We start from the raw sequence: 16,996 nt of genomic DNA on the forward strand, positions 1-16,996 counted from the left end.
ACAAACAGACATGGTGGTCAAGAAAGACCGACAAAGACTCTACTTCCTATGAAGACTAAAGAAGTTTGGTACGAACACCAGCATCCTCACCAACTTTATAGGTGTACCAGTGAGAGCCTGCTGACAGGCTGCATCACAGGGTGGTATGGGAACTGCACCAGTCAGAGCTGGCAGCACTACAGAGGGTGGTGCAAACAGCAGAGGACATCACTGGTAGCAGTCTCCACACCATCCAGGACATCTGTCACAGCCGATGTCTGCATAAAGCACGCTGCATCATTAAGGACCACACCCACCCAGCACAAGGACTCTTCTGTCTACTACTCTCAGGCAGACTATACAGGAGTCCATCATCACGTACAAAAAGACTAAAGGACAGCTATTACCCACGAGCTGTCAAATTACTGAACTCTCAATAAATAACACTGAAAAACTGACAATAAAAATGCACCAAGCCACATCTGTAACAATTAATATGACTAATATTAGTTGTGTCGGCTAATATGTTTATTGCTGCTGCACTATGTTCATTCAAGTTTATTTGAATAAGGACAGCACAATAAACAATGTTACATGATAAAAACGAAGCAACAGTTGTTTTGTACGAAGGTTTTCTAGCCACAGGCTAATTTGCAAACCTAGTCCTTGGTTAAACTTTTAATACAAAAAATGCTAAAATAAAATTAAACAGTTCTCTCACACATGCCATGCACATGTGGCTGTATCATGTGTCATTAATTTACCATCATAATTCAATCTCAATGTTACTCACTACCTGTGCAATAACCTGTCACAACCTGTGTAGTTTATGTTACTTATGTGCAATATATGTGCATTTTAGCTTATATTACCACCCTGAAATACTTTTCATACAAATTAATCCTACTTGCACCGTTATATTCTACCATGTTGTTGTTTACCATTTCTCTTTAGGATGTTGTAAATATTATAACTTTTTCACTTTTTGGTACTTTATTGTTGCACCCTTATTGCATGCTTTATTATTTGTTTGTTTGTTCTTAAGATTTTTTTTTTTTTTTTTAGCGAGTCAAATCAGTTCTTCCCATCCTGAACATTTCATTGTACTGCTCAACTACCTGCATATGACAAACAACTTGAACTATACATGCGTCTCAGTTTATACATGACTGTGGTGGGGTGAAAGGTCAGTTTCACAGAAAATTACTTTATCCGTGGTGTAAATCAACAAACTGTTCAATTAAAGAGCATGAGAGAACATGAAACTGCAGAGACCAGCTGTAATGTGAAGAACTTACCTGCTGAGGACTACCAGCCTATTTAAACTGCGTTATGATCAAAGGAGAAGACTTCAGGAGGAACAAGAATTCTTTGATGAGTGGGCTTGATTAGTACAAAAGTTTATAGTCTGATGACATTTTCTATCTTAAACATTTGTGGAGTTACCACGATGGACAACTTTCTGTGCAGCGTCATGGACAGATGGGGACAATCTAGGGGACAAAGGGTTTGACCTATCTGTTACTTGGATGTCAAGTTGAGCATAGACACAATTTTAAATAAAGTTTTAAATGAAAATGTGATTAAACCGTTGAACCTTCAGGTGGGGTGACATCTTTATCTCTTGTCGTTGATTATCTTCATATTAAGGCCCGTCCAAGGTAGAGATAAAACGTGTTCATGCATTTCTCATAAACTGTGGAGAAATAAATAAATAAAAACTGTGCTTTTATGATCTGCAACAAAAACAGTACTCGTTAAATATGACAAGTAAATCAGCCAGATTTGATATAAAGTAAAGGTAAAAGCATAAAAATGATCTGAGCAATAAAGATTTATTGGAGGGGAACGTCATGTGACCCAACAGAGCCTTGTGTTAACATTTCCACTGAGAACATCCAAATACATAAAGAAAAATAGAAAATTTAACACAGCTATCCTATTTACAAATAATCCAAACACACACAGGATGAACTCAAAAATGTATGGGAGAGAAATCACAGTGGAAGTGGCTGTGAATCTCTCGTGGACTGTCATACTCAAGTTTAACACAAGGGGGCGCTGCTAGGCTTTCTTTAGCCGGAGAGGACAGCAGCGATGAAACCTTGTTTGGAGTGGTCTCTGCTCTGAGACTGGGGGTGCGCAGAGTGGTGCTGGTCTCGGTGTGCGTCCGAGTGTGCGATGAGTGCTGCAAGTTCAAGTGGGACGACCCACGATCGCCCTGCGGGACAAACGAAGGCAGAGGAAGGCTGGAGGTGGAGGGCGCCTGGTGGTCTAGAGAAGACACCAAGCTGGCAGAGAAGGTGGAAGGAGCACGCTGGTGCACGGCGGTCTGACTGTACAAGTTACCCCATGGATATGATGGGTACACTGGCATCCCACCTGTTTGAAAACACATAAGGCCACACACTGTAATCAACTGTGCTTTGGTGACAGAAACGTCTTCTCTTTATTACAGTTCTGAAGGGAGCCCCTCGTTGGTTTTCCAGGACACAAAGTAACCTTACAACTTCTATGAAGCTGCAGTGACATTAACATCCACATGTGTACATGTTTGTTCATTTGGTTTGGTAGAAACCTGTGCACCAATCAAACTAGTGTAGATTTGTTACAAGTTTGAGTTAGTGGTTTTGTGCCAGACGCTCAGACGACTTCAAAGGACGTGTGTGCGTCATCGTGCTACTTCAAAAACCCTGCTGTTCACGCCTACAGGAGACGATCCTCTCTGACCAATCGGCAGTCTACACCGTTTCCACATCATCGTGCAGGCCAGCTTGGCTCGCCTGAATCTCAAGATAATGCAGCACCAAAAAGTGGGAAAGTGCCAAAAAAATTACTGCCCGGTCTTCACAGTTCTCATCATCTGCGTTCCGTAATGACTCCCCATATCTCCGTGAGGTTTTACGTCTCTCGTTAAGCCCAGCAGCTGTTGCTGGTCCGACGCCACAGCTGTCATCCTCTTCCTCCACTCCAGCCACACACTTTATACTCGGTGGTAATTTATGCACAAACAGCATGCAACGACTTTTTGGAATTTTTGTGCAAACCAAATATTTAATCAAGGATTTTTCACATCTCTGGTTTGAAGTTTGACTAAATCACTTTCCTAGAAGGATATCACCTGTCACCTTCCATACTGGAGATTTAAATTCAGATCATCGTATGTTTAGAAATGAGTTGCAGTTCAATCTTATAAAATGTGAGTGAATTTATGCAACATCAAATCTTTTGCAATGAGTTAGAGCTCCATAGTGTCGTGCATCAATCTCAGCTACTACCACCAAATAGTAGCTCAATATTCACTGCCTTATATTTTCATGTTTGCTAAAATCTACTGTTTTGCTAAAAGTGGTGGCCTTTTTGGATTGTTAACCAGTTGTAGATGTACATTCAATGATGGCTTTCTCAATTTTATTAAGATCCATTCATCAGTTAATTATATATTTTTTGGCACATCACACACACACACAAAAATCATTGTCCACTTTGAAATTATGTGATAAGGATCTTTGCCCAGTTTGTCTTTCATGGTCACCTTCAGTGGATTTATGGGTTATTTCTCTATTAAATTATCACTCTTACAACCACACCACTTTGTTTTAATCAACCTAAACTTATCAAGTGTGAAGTAAAATGTATTAAACGGTACACATTTGTATATTTGTATACTACAAATATACATGAAACTGTTCAATTTGTATTTCCTAAAATTGATAAAACTGTATTAAAAGAAGAGAAAGGGGCATAAAAAGAGCAGGGTTTGCCAAACCCCATAAAACGAGCCTGTTGATCTTAAATATACAGAAAAAAAAGTTTTTTAAATAAATGCTTAATGTGAATTTGATATTCGCAACCCATTTAGTAAAAAAGTTAAAAGTGGTGCGTTTGCCATCTTTTATCAACACATAGAATTTGATAAGTGAAGAATCACTTGCTGACAGTTACATTTTTTACATTCTTTACCGATTTTTATTATTAGCTATTTAACAGATTAGCTATTTTGTGTCATAATAAATAAACTCCTGCAGGTTGTATCGCCATGTGTTGCGTTAAAACCAACTAAAGAACCGGTCATGTGCAGATTTGCAACTCATCTGTGAACACCAATGTTGTCACAAGTGCTAAATTATGAACGAGTTCAGTTTGATGAACTTTGCAGTGATTTTCACTTCAGAATTACAGACTTTATTGTAGCTTGAACCTGAAGATTTTAAAAAAAGTATTATTTCTGATTTGTGTATATTAAAAAAGTCATTTTCCATATTTTTATTGTCCTTTTTGAGAACAAAGTGCTGGTATTAGATAACACAAACTTTCTGCTGTTTCAGTCATTCTCACTGAATATTGTTGGAGAAATCTAATTTGGTCCCAGTGACTCACCGTTGTGACCAGCTGACTGTAGCAGGATTTGTCCGGCACGCTGAGATGGGAAGTACGTTTGACCCCCCGTGGAGTACGTCACCACCCCGGATGAGTTTCCTCCAGGACCAAACGTCAGATAGGTGGTAGGGTTGGAGTCTGGAGGGTTGGGGGTGAGGTAGGGAGACGGAGTCAGGTAGGTCATGTGGGGCAGAGACGGTTGCTGCTGGCCGGTGGGGTACGAGATCTGGTACGAGAGAGTGCTGCTCTGCTGACCGGACGTCTGGTAGTTGAGCTTCTCCGCAAAGTCAAAGAGCGAGCTGCAAACAACACAAAGAGGAATTCTCTCAGATTTAATGACAGGAACCAAGTTTATAAGCTTAAACGTAAAAACCCATAAAATGGATGATTTCAATTATACAGGGAACTCAAGAGTGAAAATCTGTTCATTTTCAAACTGTTCCAGCACAATTTTAATATAAAATTTGACTTTTTACAAACTGAAATGTCTTCAATTGTAAATGTTGATGTCAAAGCATCTGTAAATGTATGCTAACTTACTGCGTTTATACAATGTTGCAGTTATATTACCCGTCATCTTATGCAACATTTAATTTAGGATAGTTTTATCTTTTTATTTTTCTTGGTTTTATAATACACCAGGAGAATAATAATAATAAAAAAAGCTACTACAGAAATCAACATTTTTCCCTCTTAAATACTGCCGTTATATTTCAACTTTGAAAAAATATGAATTTGTTTTTATCCAGATAAAATATTTTTAATAAGAATCTTACAAATTTTCACCCCCCCCCCCCCCAAATGCAAATCAGATTAAAATATCAAGCATGAGCCTGAATACATTTTTCTGCTAAATTGTTAAAAGTTGCATTTTTGTCGAGGGTGTTACAATCTAAAATGTTTTTTTTTATTTTACAACAAAGGGTTTTCTGTTCTTTATTTCCATTTTCATAACGTGGTGACTTCAGTGGTATGAGATTCAAAATTTGCCATGATCTTGCTCATCTTTCCATTATTTAAAAAAGCCTGCATGTTTGAGCAACTTTTAAAGATTTTCATTTTATTTGTAGAAAGACCTTCATCCAAACCTGAAAATGTCTTAAAACAAATACATGCTTTTCAAGACTGCGTGGGAACCCCGTTTAGATTTTCATCTAAATATTGCGAGCTCTATATTAATTCACAATTGCTGTCTGTGCTACATTTAAATGAAAAAACAAAAAAAACATTTGTTCAAAATATTTATGGTAAGCGCTGCTGACCCTTTCTAAATTCATTTTTGATCTTTTTTACAAAGTATTTTCAGCAGAAAGTTAATTTGTGTTTTGGGTAAATTTATAATTTTTGTAGCTTGAACACAGATTTGTCTCTGACTGTTTTTGCCCTGTATTAATGAACAAGGAAATAAAACTGAGATAAAACAAACTTTAATTTGTTTTAATTACTAACAAATACAGATTTAATATTTCTGAAATGTTTCAGACCAACCGAGCCTCCAGCACTACCAACGCTGTGTGAGCCATCATCATTTCACAGGATCCCTCTCCTCCTACGCTGTCCCCCTGTCAGCTGTCGTCCATGTTTGAGTAACTCTAGTGTTCGGATAACAGTTCACTGAAATCTGGGCTGACCTGGTGTCAGTCTGTAGAGACTGGGAGTCACAATGAGCCAAAGAGGAGCCACTCTCCAGGGCATCGAGGAAGAGCGGCGGGGTGTGGGCCGGGGTGTTGAGCAGAGGCGGGTTGGGGCTGATGGGGTTGTACGCCGGGGTAAAAAGGGGGAGGCTGGCTCGTCGCAGAGGGGGAGGGCTGTGCATGGGACGAGGATGAAACTCCGGTAAACTCCCCTGAGACGAGAGCTGATGCTGACCCACGTCTCTCCCTCTGCAGTGACCTTGTAGACAAGAAGATTAAACTTTATAAAATGCACTTGGTTGTCATTTTTGGGGTAATGTCAACATGCAACTACTTTAAAGGATCAGTCCGTTTAACAAAAACAAGCTGGGTACAAAACATCACCAGAATCCACAGTCAACATGTTATTTTCCCACAACATTTCATGGAAGCGTGCAAAGCAAGCCGCGGTTTTCCAAAACAAAGTGACAGCAGCTGAAAATAGTTTTCTTTTCAGGACTTTACCCTCACTGCAGTCAGATGTGAGGCCACACAAACAAAAACTGAACTACGTTCTAAACAAAACAAAGTTTATATCAAACAATAGTTCAGGCAAAATGTTATCAATTGTTAATGGCAGTGGATGAAGCAAAGTTTAATATAAAATCACTTAACTGAGCAGAACCTTTAAATGCAGCTATTCTTATAAAAATAAGTGACAAAATACAAACTATCACCCTTTTTCTTAGACTAAGAATGTTTAATTATTCAGATTGTCATTTTTCTTTGGCCAGCTGATCAGAAGATGATTAACACAGAGCTGACAGGCATGTTTGCCCTTTTGTGACTTCAACAGTTCACACTTAAGGTGAAGGCGACATGTTTATGACACGAGCTTCAATCCAGATTACTGTTCATAAATCTTATGGAAAAGCACCAGACGTGTAATTTATTTTGACATAAAATATGTAGTTAATGCTGGTTTACTGGAAACCAGTAAATTATAGAAAGAGTGTATAATGTCTTTTTTTTGCATAAATAAGGCTCTCAGGACAGATGGTCCACCCTGCTACAAACAGCAAGTTATCTACATGTTCAGCAGCAAAAATAAAAAAATTTGCACCTTTTAGAAGATAACCCGTTTCTTTGTATTGTAAATCTTTAATGGTGATAATTTTTGGTTGGACTTTGCAATATAAAGTGTCCTCACGTTACAATTTAGTTAAAAACAAAAATAAAGGCTTCATTATTTTTTTGTATTTCGCTTTACAATGCTGTGAGCCCCTCAGCTGTAGGCAGGAAGTGGTTTCCTGCTGCGTGATCTTACAGAAATAATCAAAGAGAAGTTAGTCTTGTGAGTCATTGTGCCTCATGTCAAATCAGAGAAACAGATTAGGAATAAAACCAATGAATTATGACAAATGGCATTAAGGTTTCTGTATTTTTAGCTTTACAAGTTTCAGCTGTGCACCTGGGCTGTTGAGGGTGTCCAGCAGGCTGCTGAAGGAGGGTGGGGTCTGAGTGGGGAAAGAAGCTGCTGGGGCAGGTTGAGGCAGCGTCGCAGCAAAGTGACCAGAAAAAGACAGTGGTCCATTCCTGATTCACACATAAAAACACATTCAGCAATAAGCTCAACCAAAATGATCTAAATAAAAAGGATTAGTGACACACCTGTAACACGTGAGGGCGTTCAGAGCGTTGTGATTCGGACTGCAGATACTCTGCATGGATTCAGCCTTTGCTGTGATGGAGTGAACTTTCCTCCACTTCGCTCTGCGGTTCTGAAACCACACCTGATACAGAAACATGAGAAAATTAATGCTCTAGCACAGTGGTTCCCAACACTGGTCCTTGAGGAACACCATCCTTGATGTTTTAGTCGTTTCCCTGCTCCAACACACCTGAGTCAGTGATTTAATTACTTCCACTCATTCTGAAGAAGCCTGTTAATCACTCATTTATTAAAATCAGGTGTGTCTTAGCAGGAAACAACTAAACCATGCAGGATGGTGTTCCTCAAGGATCAGTGTTGGGAACCTCTGCTCTAGCATTGTCAAAAGAAATGTATATTGCCCACTGCTTTTTAAACTTCCTCTTTCAGCTGTCCAATATAGATTTTGTCAATATCAGTAAAACTGACTGCAATATAGCCATTTATAAGTTTTCTTCAAGGTGGGTTGACTGGGCAGCCATTTTGATTCGGGTTGAGTTCAAAAGTAGACTAGAGGAATTGTAAATTCTGTGAAAACGCAGTGAGACTGCAGAGCATTGAAGAAGCTGAGAGGTTAAAAAGACAAAATGTTCCCGTTCAAGTGTCACTTTGGCTACATAAAAAAGAAAAACTAAAAGATTAAACTAAGCGTTTAATTTTTTTTAAGCAATATTTCATGTGACAATAAAGTCCATGCTCAATAATCCAGGTATACAATCCAACATTTTTCAGTCAGGTCATCTGGACAGTTGTTTTTTTTTGTGCTGAAACGTTTCGCCTTAGATCCAGAAGGCTTCATCAGTCAAGGAAACGCACAACAAAACTGATTCTTCCCCCAACAGCTTATTCCAAAGTGGAACAAACCAGTTCTGCTTGTGATAAGATGGTCTCTTTGGTACGCCCCCTTCTCCATTGCCGGCCTACTTCCTTGTTGACAGTCTTGTCAAACTGGTTGACAGCACAAAAAAAAAAAGAAACTGTCCAGATGACCTGACTGAAAAATGTTGGATTGTATACCTGGATTACCGAGCATGGACTTTGTTGTTTTCAACCAGTTTGACACGACTGTCAACAAGGAAGAGGGCTGGCAATGGAGGAGGGGGCGTACCAAAGAGACCATCTTATCACAAGCAGAACTGGTTTGTTCCACTTTGGAGTAAGTTGTTGGGGGAAGAATCTGTTTTGTTGTGCGTTTCCTTGACTGATGAAGCCTTCTGGATGGAAGGTGAAACATTTCAGAAAAAAAAAAAGAAACTGTCCTGATGACCTGACTGAAAAATGTTGGATTGTATACCTGGATTACTGAGCATGGACTTTGTTGTTAATATTTCATGTGGCTCATAAACATTTTGTGTCTGCAACCTTCCTCTCACTGCTGGACTATGTTTATATGAATGTGCCACCAGCTCTCCGCACAAGTTTTACTTATGATGGAGCTCTTTGAATCATGACAAATTGTAAACTTTTCACCCATCACTGTGCTCTATACTTGCTGGTAAACTGGCCGTCGTTATCCACACGCAGACTTCTACACTGGCATGTTTCATTTACAAATCCATCCTGAGCCTGCTGCCTCTATCTATATTCTAAGATGTCACAAACACAGCACAGTCATAGCCTGCACGCCCAGGATTTAATTCCTTTCAGTGTCCCCTCAGTTCAGAACTTGGAAAAAAGGCCTTCTCCTATTTTGCTCCCACTTTCTGGACTACAGCAAGAACTGAAATCATCTAGACTGATCTCTCAGACATCTTAAACAAATATTAAACAAAATGGAGAAAAAAAAATCAATGTTTCAGCCTGTTTGTTTTTAAGTTTTGTTCAAACCCTGCTGCCTTTTAAATATCTAATGATTTATATTATTGCATTATTATTTTATGTAGCTGATGTTCTGTGTCTGGGTTTCAGGCCTCTCTCATGAATGACACTACCTGTCTGAATAAAAGTAAATAAAATAAGACACAAGCACTAGCTAAAAAATAGATGTGAGGCAACAACAGAAGATGCTGTAAATGGGAGGGGAGGTGGAAAAAGGCAGTCAAAGTTAAAAGGCAAGGAGAACTTTTCTGTAAGCTACTCATTTATTCCTCCCCCTAAGTTGCAGATAACCGACTAGGAAACATCTTAATTAGAATTTCTCAAAAGATCAAAAGAGCAGCAGGACAGTTTTACCATAATCCTTTGGGGGGTGACACCGACCGACGCAGCGATGAGTTTCCTCTTGTCAGCGTCAGGGTAGTGATCATCCTGGAACAACGCCTCTAAATGCTCCAGCTGGTCTGAAATCGTTCAGACGCCTCAGCAAAGTGCTAAAATCTGAGCATGCATCAATACAACACACACAGTGATCACCTGTACTGTAGAGGGTGCGTGTTTTCTTCTTCGGGGCAGGCAGCAGCAGGTCCACGTTCTCTGACCCAGGTAGCAGAGGGAGGCTTCGACCTCTTTTGCTGTATCGAACAGAGCGTCGAGTGGAGTAGACTTGAGTTATCTCCATCTGCCACAAGCCAAATTCAACATTATGTCACCGGTCGTTGTCTCAGTCGAAATCAGTGCAATACTGTATAATTAACCAGAATGCTGCTTAATAATAGCTTTCAGAACGTCATAACATTTGAATCTTGCCAAACGCTGCACAGCTGCAGAGATTTTCTAACGGAGGTTAGCTAGAGACTTTATGGATTGAGCAATTAATTTCCAGTGTCGTCTGAGTGCATCTCCTACTGTATGTGCTACTCACACATCTATCATAAAGGACAAAGATAATGATTTTCTCATTTTTGTGTTAATTAGTTGCTTCATAAAATGACAACAATTAAAAAACTGCTTATCCAGAGCCTTAGGTTGTCTACAGATTGCATACTTTGGCTAGAAGCCTCTTTATGACCTCGAGGGATAAAGTTTTCGATAATTTAATAAAAGAAACAGCAGCAGATACTTTTTTTTGAAAGCCATCACCTCAAAATTTTAATTTTAAGGTAAAAATAAATATAGATAATGATCAAAATACTGTTTAAAGTTCTGATTAGGTATTCCATTTCTCTCGTCACCATCGCACACAAGCAAACAAATTCTTAAAGATGTTTAAATGAAGTGTCTTCTGAATTCCCTTCAGTAAATAAAACTAAAATGTAAATGCTGCACAGCTCAAAGTCGGCTGGTGACTGAAAATGGGCAACTCTGAACAGCTTTACTGCCAGATCAGAAACTGAAAATCTGATATTTTATCTACTGTACTTCATTCAGCTCAGCTACAATGACGGCACTTCATTTCAAAATGAAACAATCTGTGAAAAGGAAAAAGGGCTTTGAATTGTGGAATAAAGAAAGGAAAAACTGTAGTTTATTTCTAACTACACAGTTCTAGAAAAGATACAAATGTGATATTACTGCTAAATGTTGTAAACAGCTTTTCCTCGCTCTCTTTCATGGTGCTCACAGCACTTTCCAGGTTTTAGTATCTCAGTCACGACCATCTAGCCTGGGTGTGGGCATAAAGGGCAATACACTATTTTATGTATTTGGCAGCCCCACATTATGCTCTTAAATTAAGCACTTTTGCCTTTTAATTGTTACAATTTCTCATTTCTTCACAGCAAAGGAAAAAAAATCCTAACCTTATGCAGTTTTGAAAAGTTTCTGTAAAAAAGTTGAAGTCAATGAATTTTCTAATAAAAGAATTGCAAAGGGCAGTCTAAAGAAAGCTAAAAAAAAAAAGAAATGTTCTTGAAAAATGTCAGAACTGTATTACTTATAACAGGAGTGGGGGGTTATAATCTATTTTTAGGCCTCATACTTTTATTACAATTTTAAAAAATATGGTTTTTTTTATGTTAATGTCAAGGTGAAGCATGCAAGAGGCTGTGCCTGGACAGTTCGTGGCGTGCACAGCAGAAACAAAAGGCATGACGGCTGAACGACACATACAAACAGCTCCTTCTGCAATGAAAGCAGCATTTGGAAGAATTTCAGCTTCTGTGAAGTCAAAGGGAAAATGACACTGATTAAAAGTCACGCTTCATACAACTTGTGCACGTTCCCAACAGTAGCTCATTCCTGCCACTGCTAATGGAGGAGTATGTAGAGATCGAATTCAAAGCTTCCATCCATCCATTATCTTCTGCTTATTCAAACGTCGGGTCGTGGGGGCAGCAGCTTGATCAGGGAGCCCCAGACATCTCTTTCCACAGCCACCTTTTCCAGCTCTTCTGGGAGGACTTCAAGGCATTCCCAGGCCAATTGAAAGACAGTCTCTCCTGCGTGTTCTGGGTCTTCCCTGGGGTCTTCTCCCAGTCGGACATGCCCGAAGCACCTCGCAAGGAAGCATTCCTTTCAAGATGCTGGAACCACCTCAACTGGCTCCTTTCGATGTGGAGGAGTAGCAGTTCTACTCTCCCGGATTACTGAACTTCTCACGCTATCTCTACAAGTCCAGTTACCCTGCAGAGGAAATCCATCTCAACTGTCTGCATCCATGACCTCATTCTTTACCCAGAGTTCGTGACCATAGGTGAGGGTAGGAATGTAGACTAAACAGAGAGCTTTGCCTTACAGCTCAGCTCCCTCTTCACCGCAATGGACCAGCACAAAGTGAACAATAATGCAGACGCTGCACCAATCCATCTGTCAATCTCATGCTCCGTTCTTCCCTCACTCGTGAACAAAACCCCAAGATACTTGAACTCCTCCACTTGAGGCAGAACCTCACCCTCGGCCCAAAGAGAGCAATCCACCCTTTTCCAACAGAGAACCGTAGCCTCAGCCTCATCAAAGCTTTCATCCAGTTCAATAAAGGCAAAGCAAATTTTAAAGTCCATTGCAACTTTTGTCGCAGACGGTTTTCATCTGCATTCAGCCACTGAAAGCCAAGGCTTGTGTGCAACATGTTGCTCTGTTCCAAAGACACTGCACCAAAAGACCTAAAGCAGATCATGGAAACACTGAAGAAAGCAGATGATGACCTCTTTAATATGTGACGCACAGACATCTACTGCTACTAGTGCTGTCCCGATACTGGGCCCAAAACAAACTGATACCACTTCTATGCTTTGTGACATTATTTCCTCTCGCTGCGCAAGTAACAAAGAGCAAAAAATAAAAATGTGTTGTTTGGCGATATTTTAAGATAAAAGTGGTATTAGGAGATTAGACTGCTGTGTTCCAACAAAACAAATGTTTAGGTACCAACTATAATCTGTATCAATACTTGGATTCAGTAAGTACCCAAAGTAAAGTATGCATACTCGGTCTGGGAAAAAAAAAACTATATCAGGAAAGCCCAGGTGTCACAAAATCTAATGTAACTGAACTCAGCATTTCAACTCATTTTTGTTTCAAAACATCAAAGTTCATGCTCGATAATTCAGGTAAAAATACAAACCGGAATCCAAAAAAGTTGGGACACTTAACAAATTGTGAATAAAAACTGAATGCAATGATGTGGAAATGTCAAATGTCAATATTTTATTTGTAATATAACATCGATGACAGATCAGAAGTTTAATCTGAGTAAATGTAAAATTTTAAAGGAAAAATATGATTCAAAATTTCACAGTGTCAACAAATCCCAAAAAAGTTGGGACAAGTAGCAATAAGTGGCTGGAAAAAGGAAATTGAGCATATAACGAACAGCTGGAAGACCAATTAACACTAACTAGGTCAATTGACAACATGATTGGGTATAAAAAGAGCTTCTCAGAGTATCAGTGTCTCTCAGAAGCCAAGATGGTAAGTGGATCACCAATTCCACCATTGTTGTGCAGAAAAATAGTGCAGCAATACCAGAACGGTGTTACCCAGCGTAAAATAGCAAAGACTTTTAAGTTATCATCATCAACCGTGCATAACATCATCAAAAGATTCAGAGAATCTGGAACAATCGCTGTGCGTAAGGGTCAAGGCTGTAAAACTCTACTGGATGCTCGTGATCTCCGGGCCCTTAAACGTCACTGTACCTCAAACAGGAATGCCACTGTCAAGGAAATAACAGAATGGGCTCAGGAATACTTCCAGAAAGCATTGTCAGTGAACACAATCCACCGTGCCATCCGCCGTTGCCAGCTGAAACTCTACAGTGCAAAGAGGAAGCCATTTCTAAGCAAGCTCCACAAGCTCAGACGTTTGCACTGGGCCAGGGGTCATTTAAAATGGAGTGTGGCAAAATGGAAGACTGTTCTGTGGTCAGATGAGTCATGATTTGAAGTTCTTTATGGAACACCATGTCATCCGGACCAGAGAGGACAAGGATAGCCCAAGTTGTTATCAACGCTCCGTTCAGAAGCCTGCATCACTGATGGTATGGGGTTGCATGAGCGCTTGTGACATGGGCAGCTTGCATGTCTGGAAAGGCATCATTAATGCAGAGAACTATTTTCAGGTTCTAGAACATCATATGCTCCCATCTAGATGTCATCTCTTTCAGGGAAGACCCTGCATTTTTCAACACTATAATGCCAGACCACATTCTTTAGCAATCACAACATCATGGCTACGTAGGAGAAGGATCCAGGTACTGAAATGGCCAGCCTGCAGTCCAGATCTTTCACCTATAGAGAACATTTGGCGCATCATAAAGAGGAAGGTGCGACAAAGAAGGCCCAAGACGATTGAACAGTTAGAGGCCTGTATTAGACATGAATGGGAGAGCATTCCTATTTCTAAACTTGAGAAACTGGTCTCCTCTGTCCCCAAACGTCTGTTGAGTGTTGTAAGAAGGAGGGGGGATGCCACACAGTGGTTAAAATGGACTTGTCCCAACTTTTTTGGGATTTGTTGACGCCATGAAATTTGGAAACAACAGATTTTTCCCTTAAAATGATACATTCTCTCAGTTTAAACTTTTGATCTGTGTTCTATTCTGAATAAAATATTAGATGTTGGCACCTCCACATCATTGCATTCAGTATTTATTCACAATTTGTTTAGTGTCCCAACTTTTTTGGAATCCGGTTTGTACTTTAAAGTTCAGTCAGATCATCTGGACGGTTTCTTCTTTTTTTATTTTTATTTTATTAAGATATTTCATCTCATCACCAGCAAACTGGTTGGTCCACTATGGGAATGTGCTGCTTGTAGGACTGAGTTCTTTTGTGGCTCCTCGGCTTGATGAAGTCCTTTGGATGAAGGATGAAACGTCTCAACAAAAAAAAAAAAAAAAAAGAAACTGTCCAGATGACCTGACTGAACTGACCTGACTGTTAATTTTGTTAATAAAATCCTGTTTGAATGAAAATGTTTTTACATGGCAGAGTAGAGCAAAACATTAATTTTAGGTTTCAGAGAATCTCTGTTCAGGAATTTGTTTAAAGCATGATTATGGATACATCAATAATTATTTTATAACTGCATGTCAGCCCCCTGAATCCTGAGGTGTCTAAATAGTCCCATCCTTAGCTAATAAGTTGGTAAACAACTATCAAAATATATTTCAGAATTGGTTCAGACTGTGACCCGTTTGTATGATCTCACTCGGTTAGGACTAAAACAAACTAATAAATTAATAAATAAAAACAGCAAACCAGGACTAAACTTCTTTTAGCAAGAACCACAGAAGTGACATTCAAGTATAAACACTCAAGAGTAAAGTTTATATTTTGTAATATTTTGTTTAACAGAGTTTTGGGGGATTTCTTACATTTTAGTTAAATAAATAATGACCTTTCTGTTCATTCTCTCCCATACTAAAGAAAATGAAAGAACTGCTGACACATTTCAGTGCAGGCACCATTTAGAAAATGTAACCTGTACTGAACTTTTCAGCAAGATGCACCTTTAAAGTTGGATGGAATAAAAGAAAACCTTTTTCACAAGCTTGTTGCAGCTCCATTACCTCCTGGTTTAATGTTACATCACAAAGCGGGTCTAATATTTAAATGGCATTTTCACAGGTGCAGCATTAATTGCACAGAAGGTGGTAGGTGTGCATCATTTCCTGCACATTAGACTGTGATTATAAATGGCGTTTTGAAAACCCTGTTTTAATAAGAGAAAACGCAGAAGTAACTAAAAATGGATCATCAGACATTCAGTTTGCAAACATATGGAATGACAAAAATTTAATATTTGGCAAATGTTTCGTCTTGAGCGTGGCTATAAATGTCAACAGGTTATTTTAAGGATTATGAATCTGAGAATCAACAGGTGGGATTAGGTGAACAAATTAAGTCTTTCTTCTCACCTCAAGAGCCTGAGAGCTCTGCTGGGGGAGACTGTGAGGTTGAGGGGGGCTGCGAGGTCGTTTTGTCTTGTGCGACTGAGGAGCAGCAGGTTGAATGGAGGCGGGAGGCTGCGAGTACAGCAGGGGAGCCGGAATTGGGGGGCAATACAGCTCTGTCCCCCCAAAACTTAAGTAGACCTGGTCAGATAAGTCACAGTTGCTCAGCAGGCTGACGGAGGGCTCCAACAGAGCCAAGTTCTCCTCTGAAACCATCACAGACACTTCCTGCGTCTCACCTTTCTTTTCCTCCTCGGCCTTCTTGTTGGCGTCCTTTCCTGCTCGCCTGTTTCTCACCTGCTCACTCTGCTTCTTACCTCGCCTCTTCCTGCCCTTTTTCTGCTCACCTTTCTTTGTTACTTTTGTCTCTTTCTTATCAGAATTTATTTCTTTGCTGGCCTCCTCCTCCTCTTTACCCTCCGTCTGCACATCCTGTGACTCCCCATCTTCCAGGCATCTCCCAGGCTTCCCCTGCTCCTCCTCGTCTCCTCTCGCCATCAGTTCCTTCTTTGATCCGACAACTTTATTTTCTTTTCTCTCCTCCCTTCCATTTGTTTCTTCACGCTCCGCCACCTCTCTCGTCTCTTCATTACCCCTCTGATTAGACACCTCCTCGTCTCCTTCTCCCCTCCTCCTGTTTGCTTCTTGGGAGTTATTCGTTTCCAAATCTTCCAGCTCCTCACACAGAAGGCTTGGACCATCTGAAACAGATTAATAACAGTAGATTTGCTGTTTTTTTAAATAATCTATACCATTTATCTACAGCTGAAACCAGATGTTTACAATATATACTAAGACACATAATTTCTTAATTATATATAGTAGAAATCATTATTTGAATCTTCTTTCAGCTGTTCCTTCTTCAGGGGTTGCCACAGCAACTGATAAACGTATATTAATTTCTAATATTATTCAATTATAAAGTTGAAACATTACATTTACCACACTGATCATTCAACATGACAATTCCATTTGCACTAAAGTATAATTTAAACATTTACAGTTTAGATTAACTTAATGGTTGTAATAAAGTGCTGCTATTAAAAAAAAATGTAGACAGACAGACAGACAGACAGACAGACAGACAGACAGACAGACAGA

At 39.6% G+C, this 16,996-nt stretch overlaps 1 protein-coding gene across 1 annotated transcript in view; it reads right to left on the reverse strand.

Annotated features, from left to right (window-relative positions):
• Window positions 1–1,915: 1,915 nt before the first annotated feature.
• The window catches only part of LOC119425304 (homeobox protein NOBOX), a 16,454-nt gene continuing 1,373 nt past the window's right edge, over window positions 1,916–16,996 (reverse strand). The window contains exons 2-9 of the mRNA XM_037692825.1: window positions 15,860–16,596; window positions 10,036–10,180; window positions 9,856–9,962; window positions 7,644–7,765; window positions 7,444–7,568; window positions 5,991–6,252; window positions 4,360–4,658; window positions 1,916–2,361 (exon numbers count right to left, since the gene is read on the reverse strand). Of these exons, the coding sequence (XP_037548753.1) occupies window positions 1,955–2,361; window positions 4,360–4,658; window positions 5,991–6,252; window positions 7,444–7,568; window positions 7,644–7,765; window positions 9,856–9,962; window positions 10,036–10,180; window positions 15,860–16,596 (2,204 nt within the window). The 3' untranslated portion in view covers window positions 1,916–1,954. The remainder of the gene's footprint in view (window positions 2,362–4,359; window positions 4,659–5,990; window positions 6,253–7,443; window positions 7,569–7,643; window positions 7,766–9,855; window positions 9,963–10,035; window positions 10,181–15,859; window positions 16,597–16,996) is intronic.

Source organism: Nematolebias whitei, chromosome 19 (genome assembly GCF_014905685.2).
Source record: "Nematolebias whitei isolate Nwh7 chromosome 19, NemWhi1, whole genome shotgun sequence".
In the NCBI taxonomy this organism is placed as follows: domain Eukaryota; kingdom Metazoa; phylum Chordata; class Actinopteri; order Cyprinodontiformes; family Rivulidae; genus Nematolebias; species Nematolebias whitei.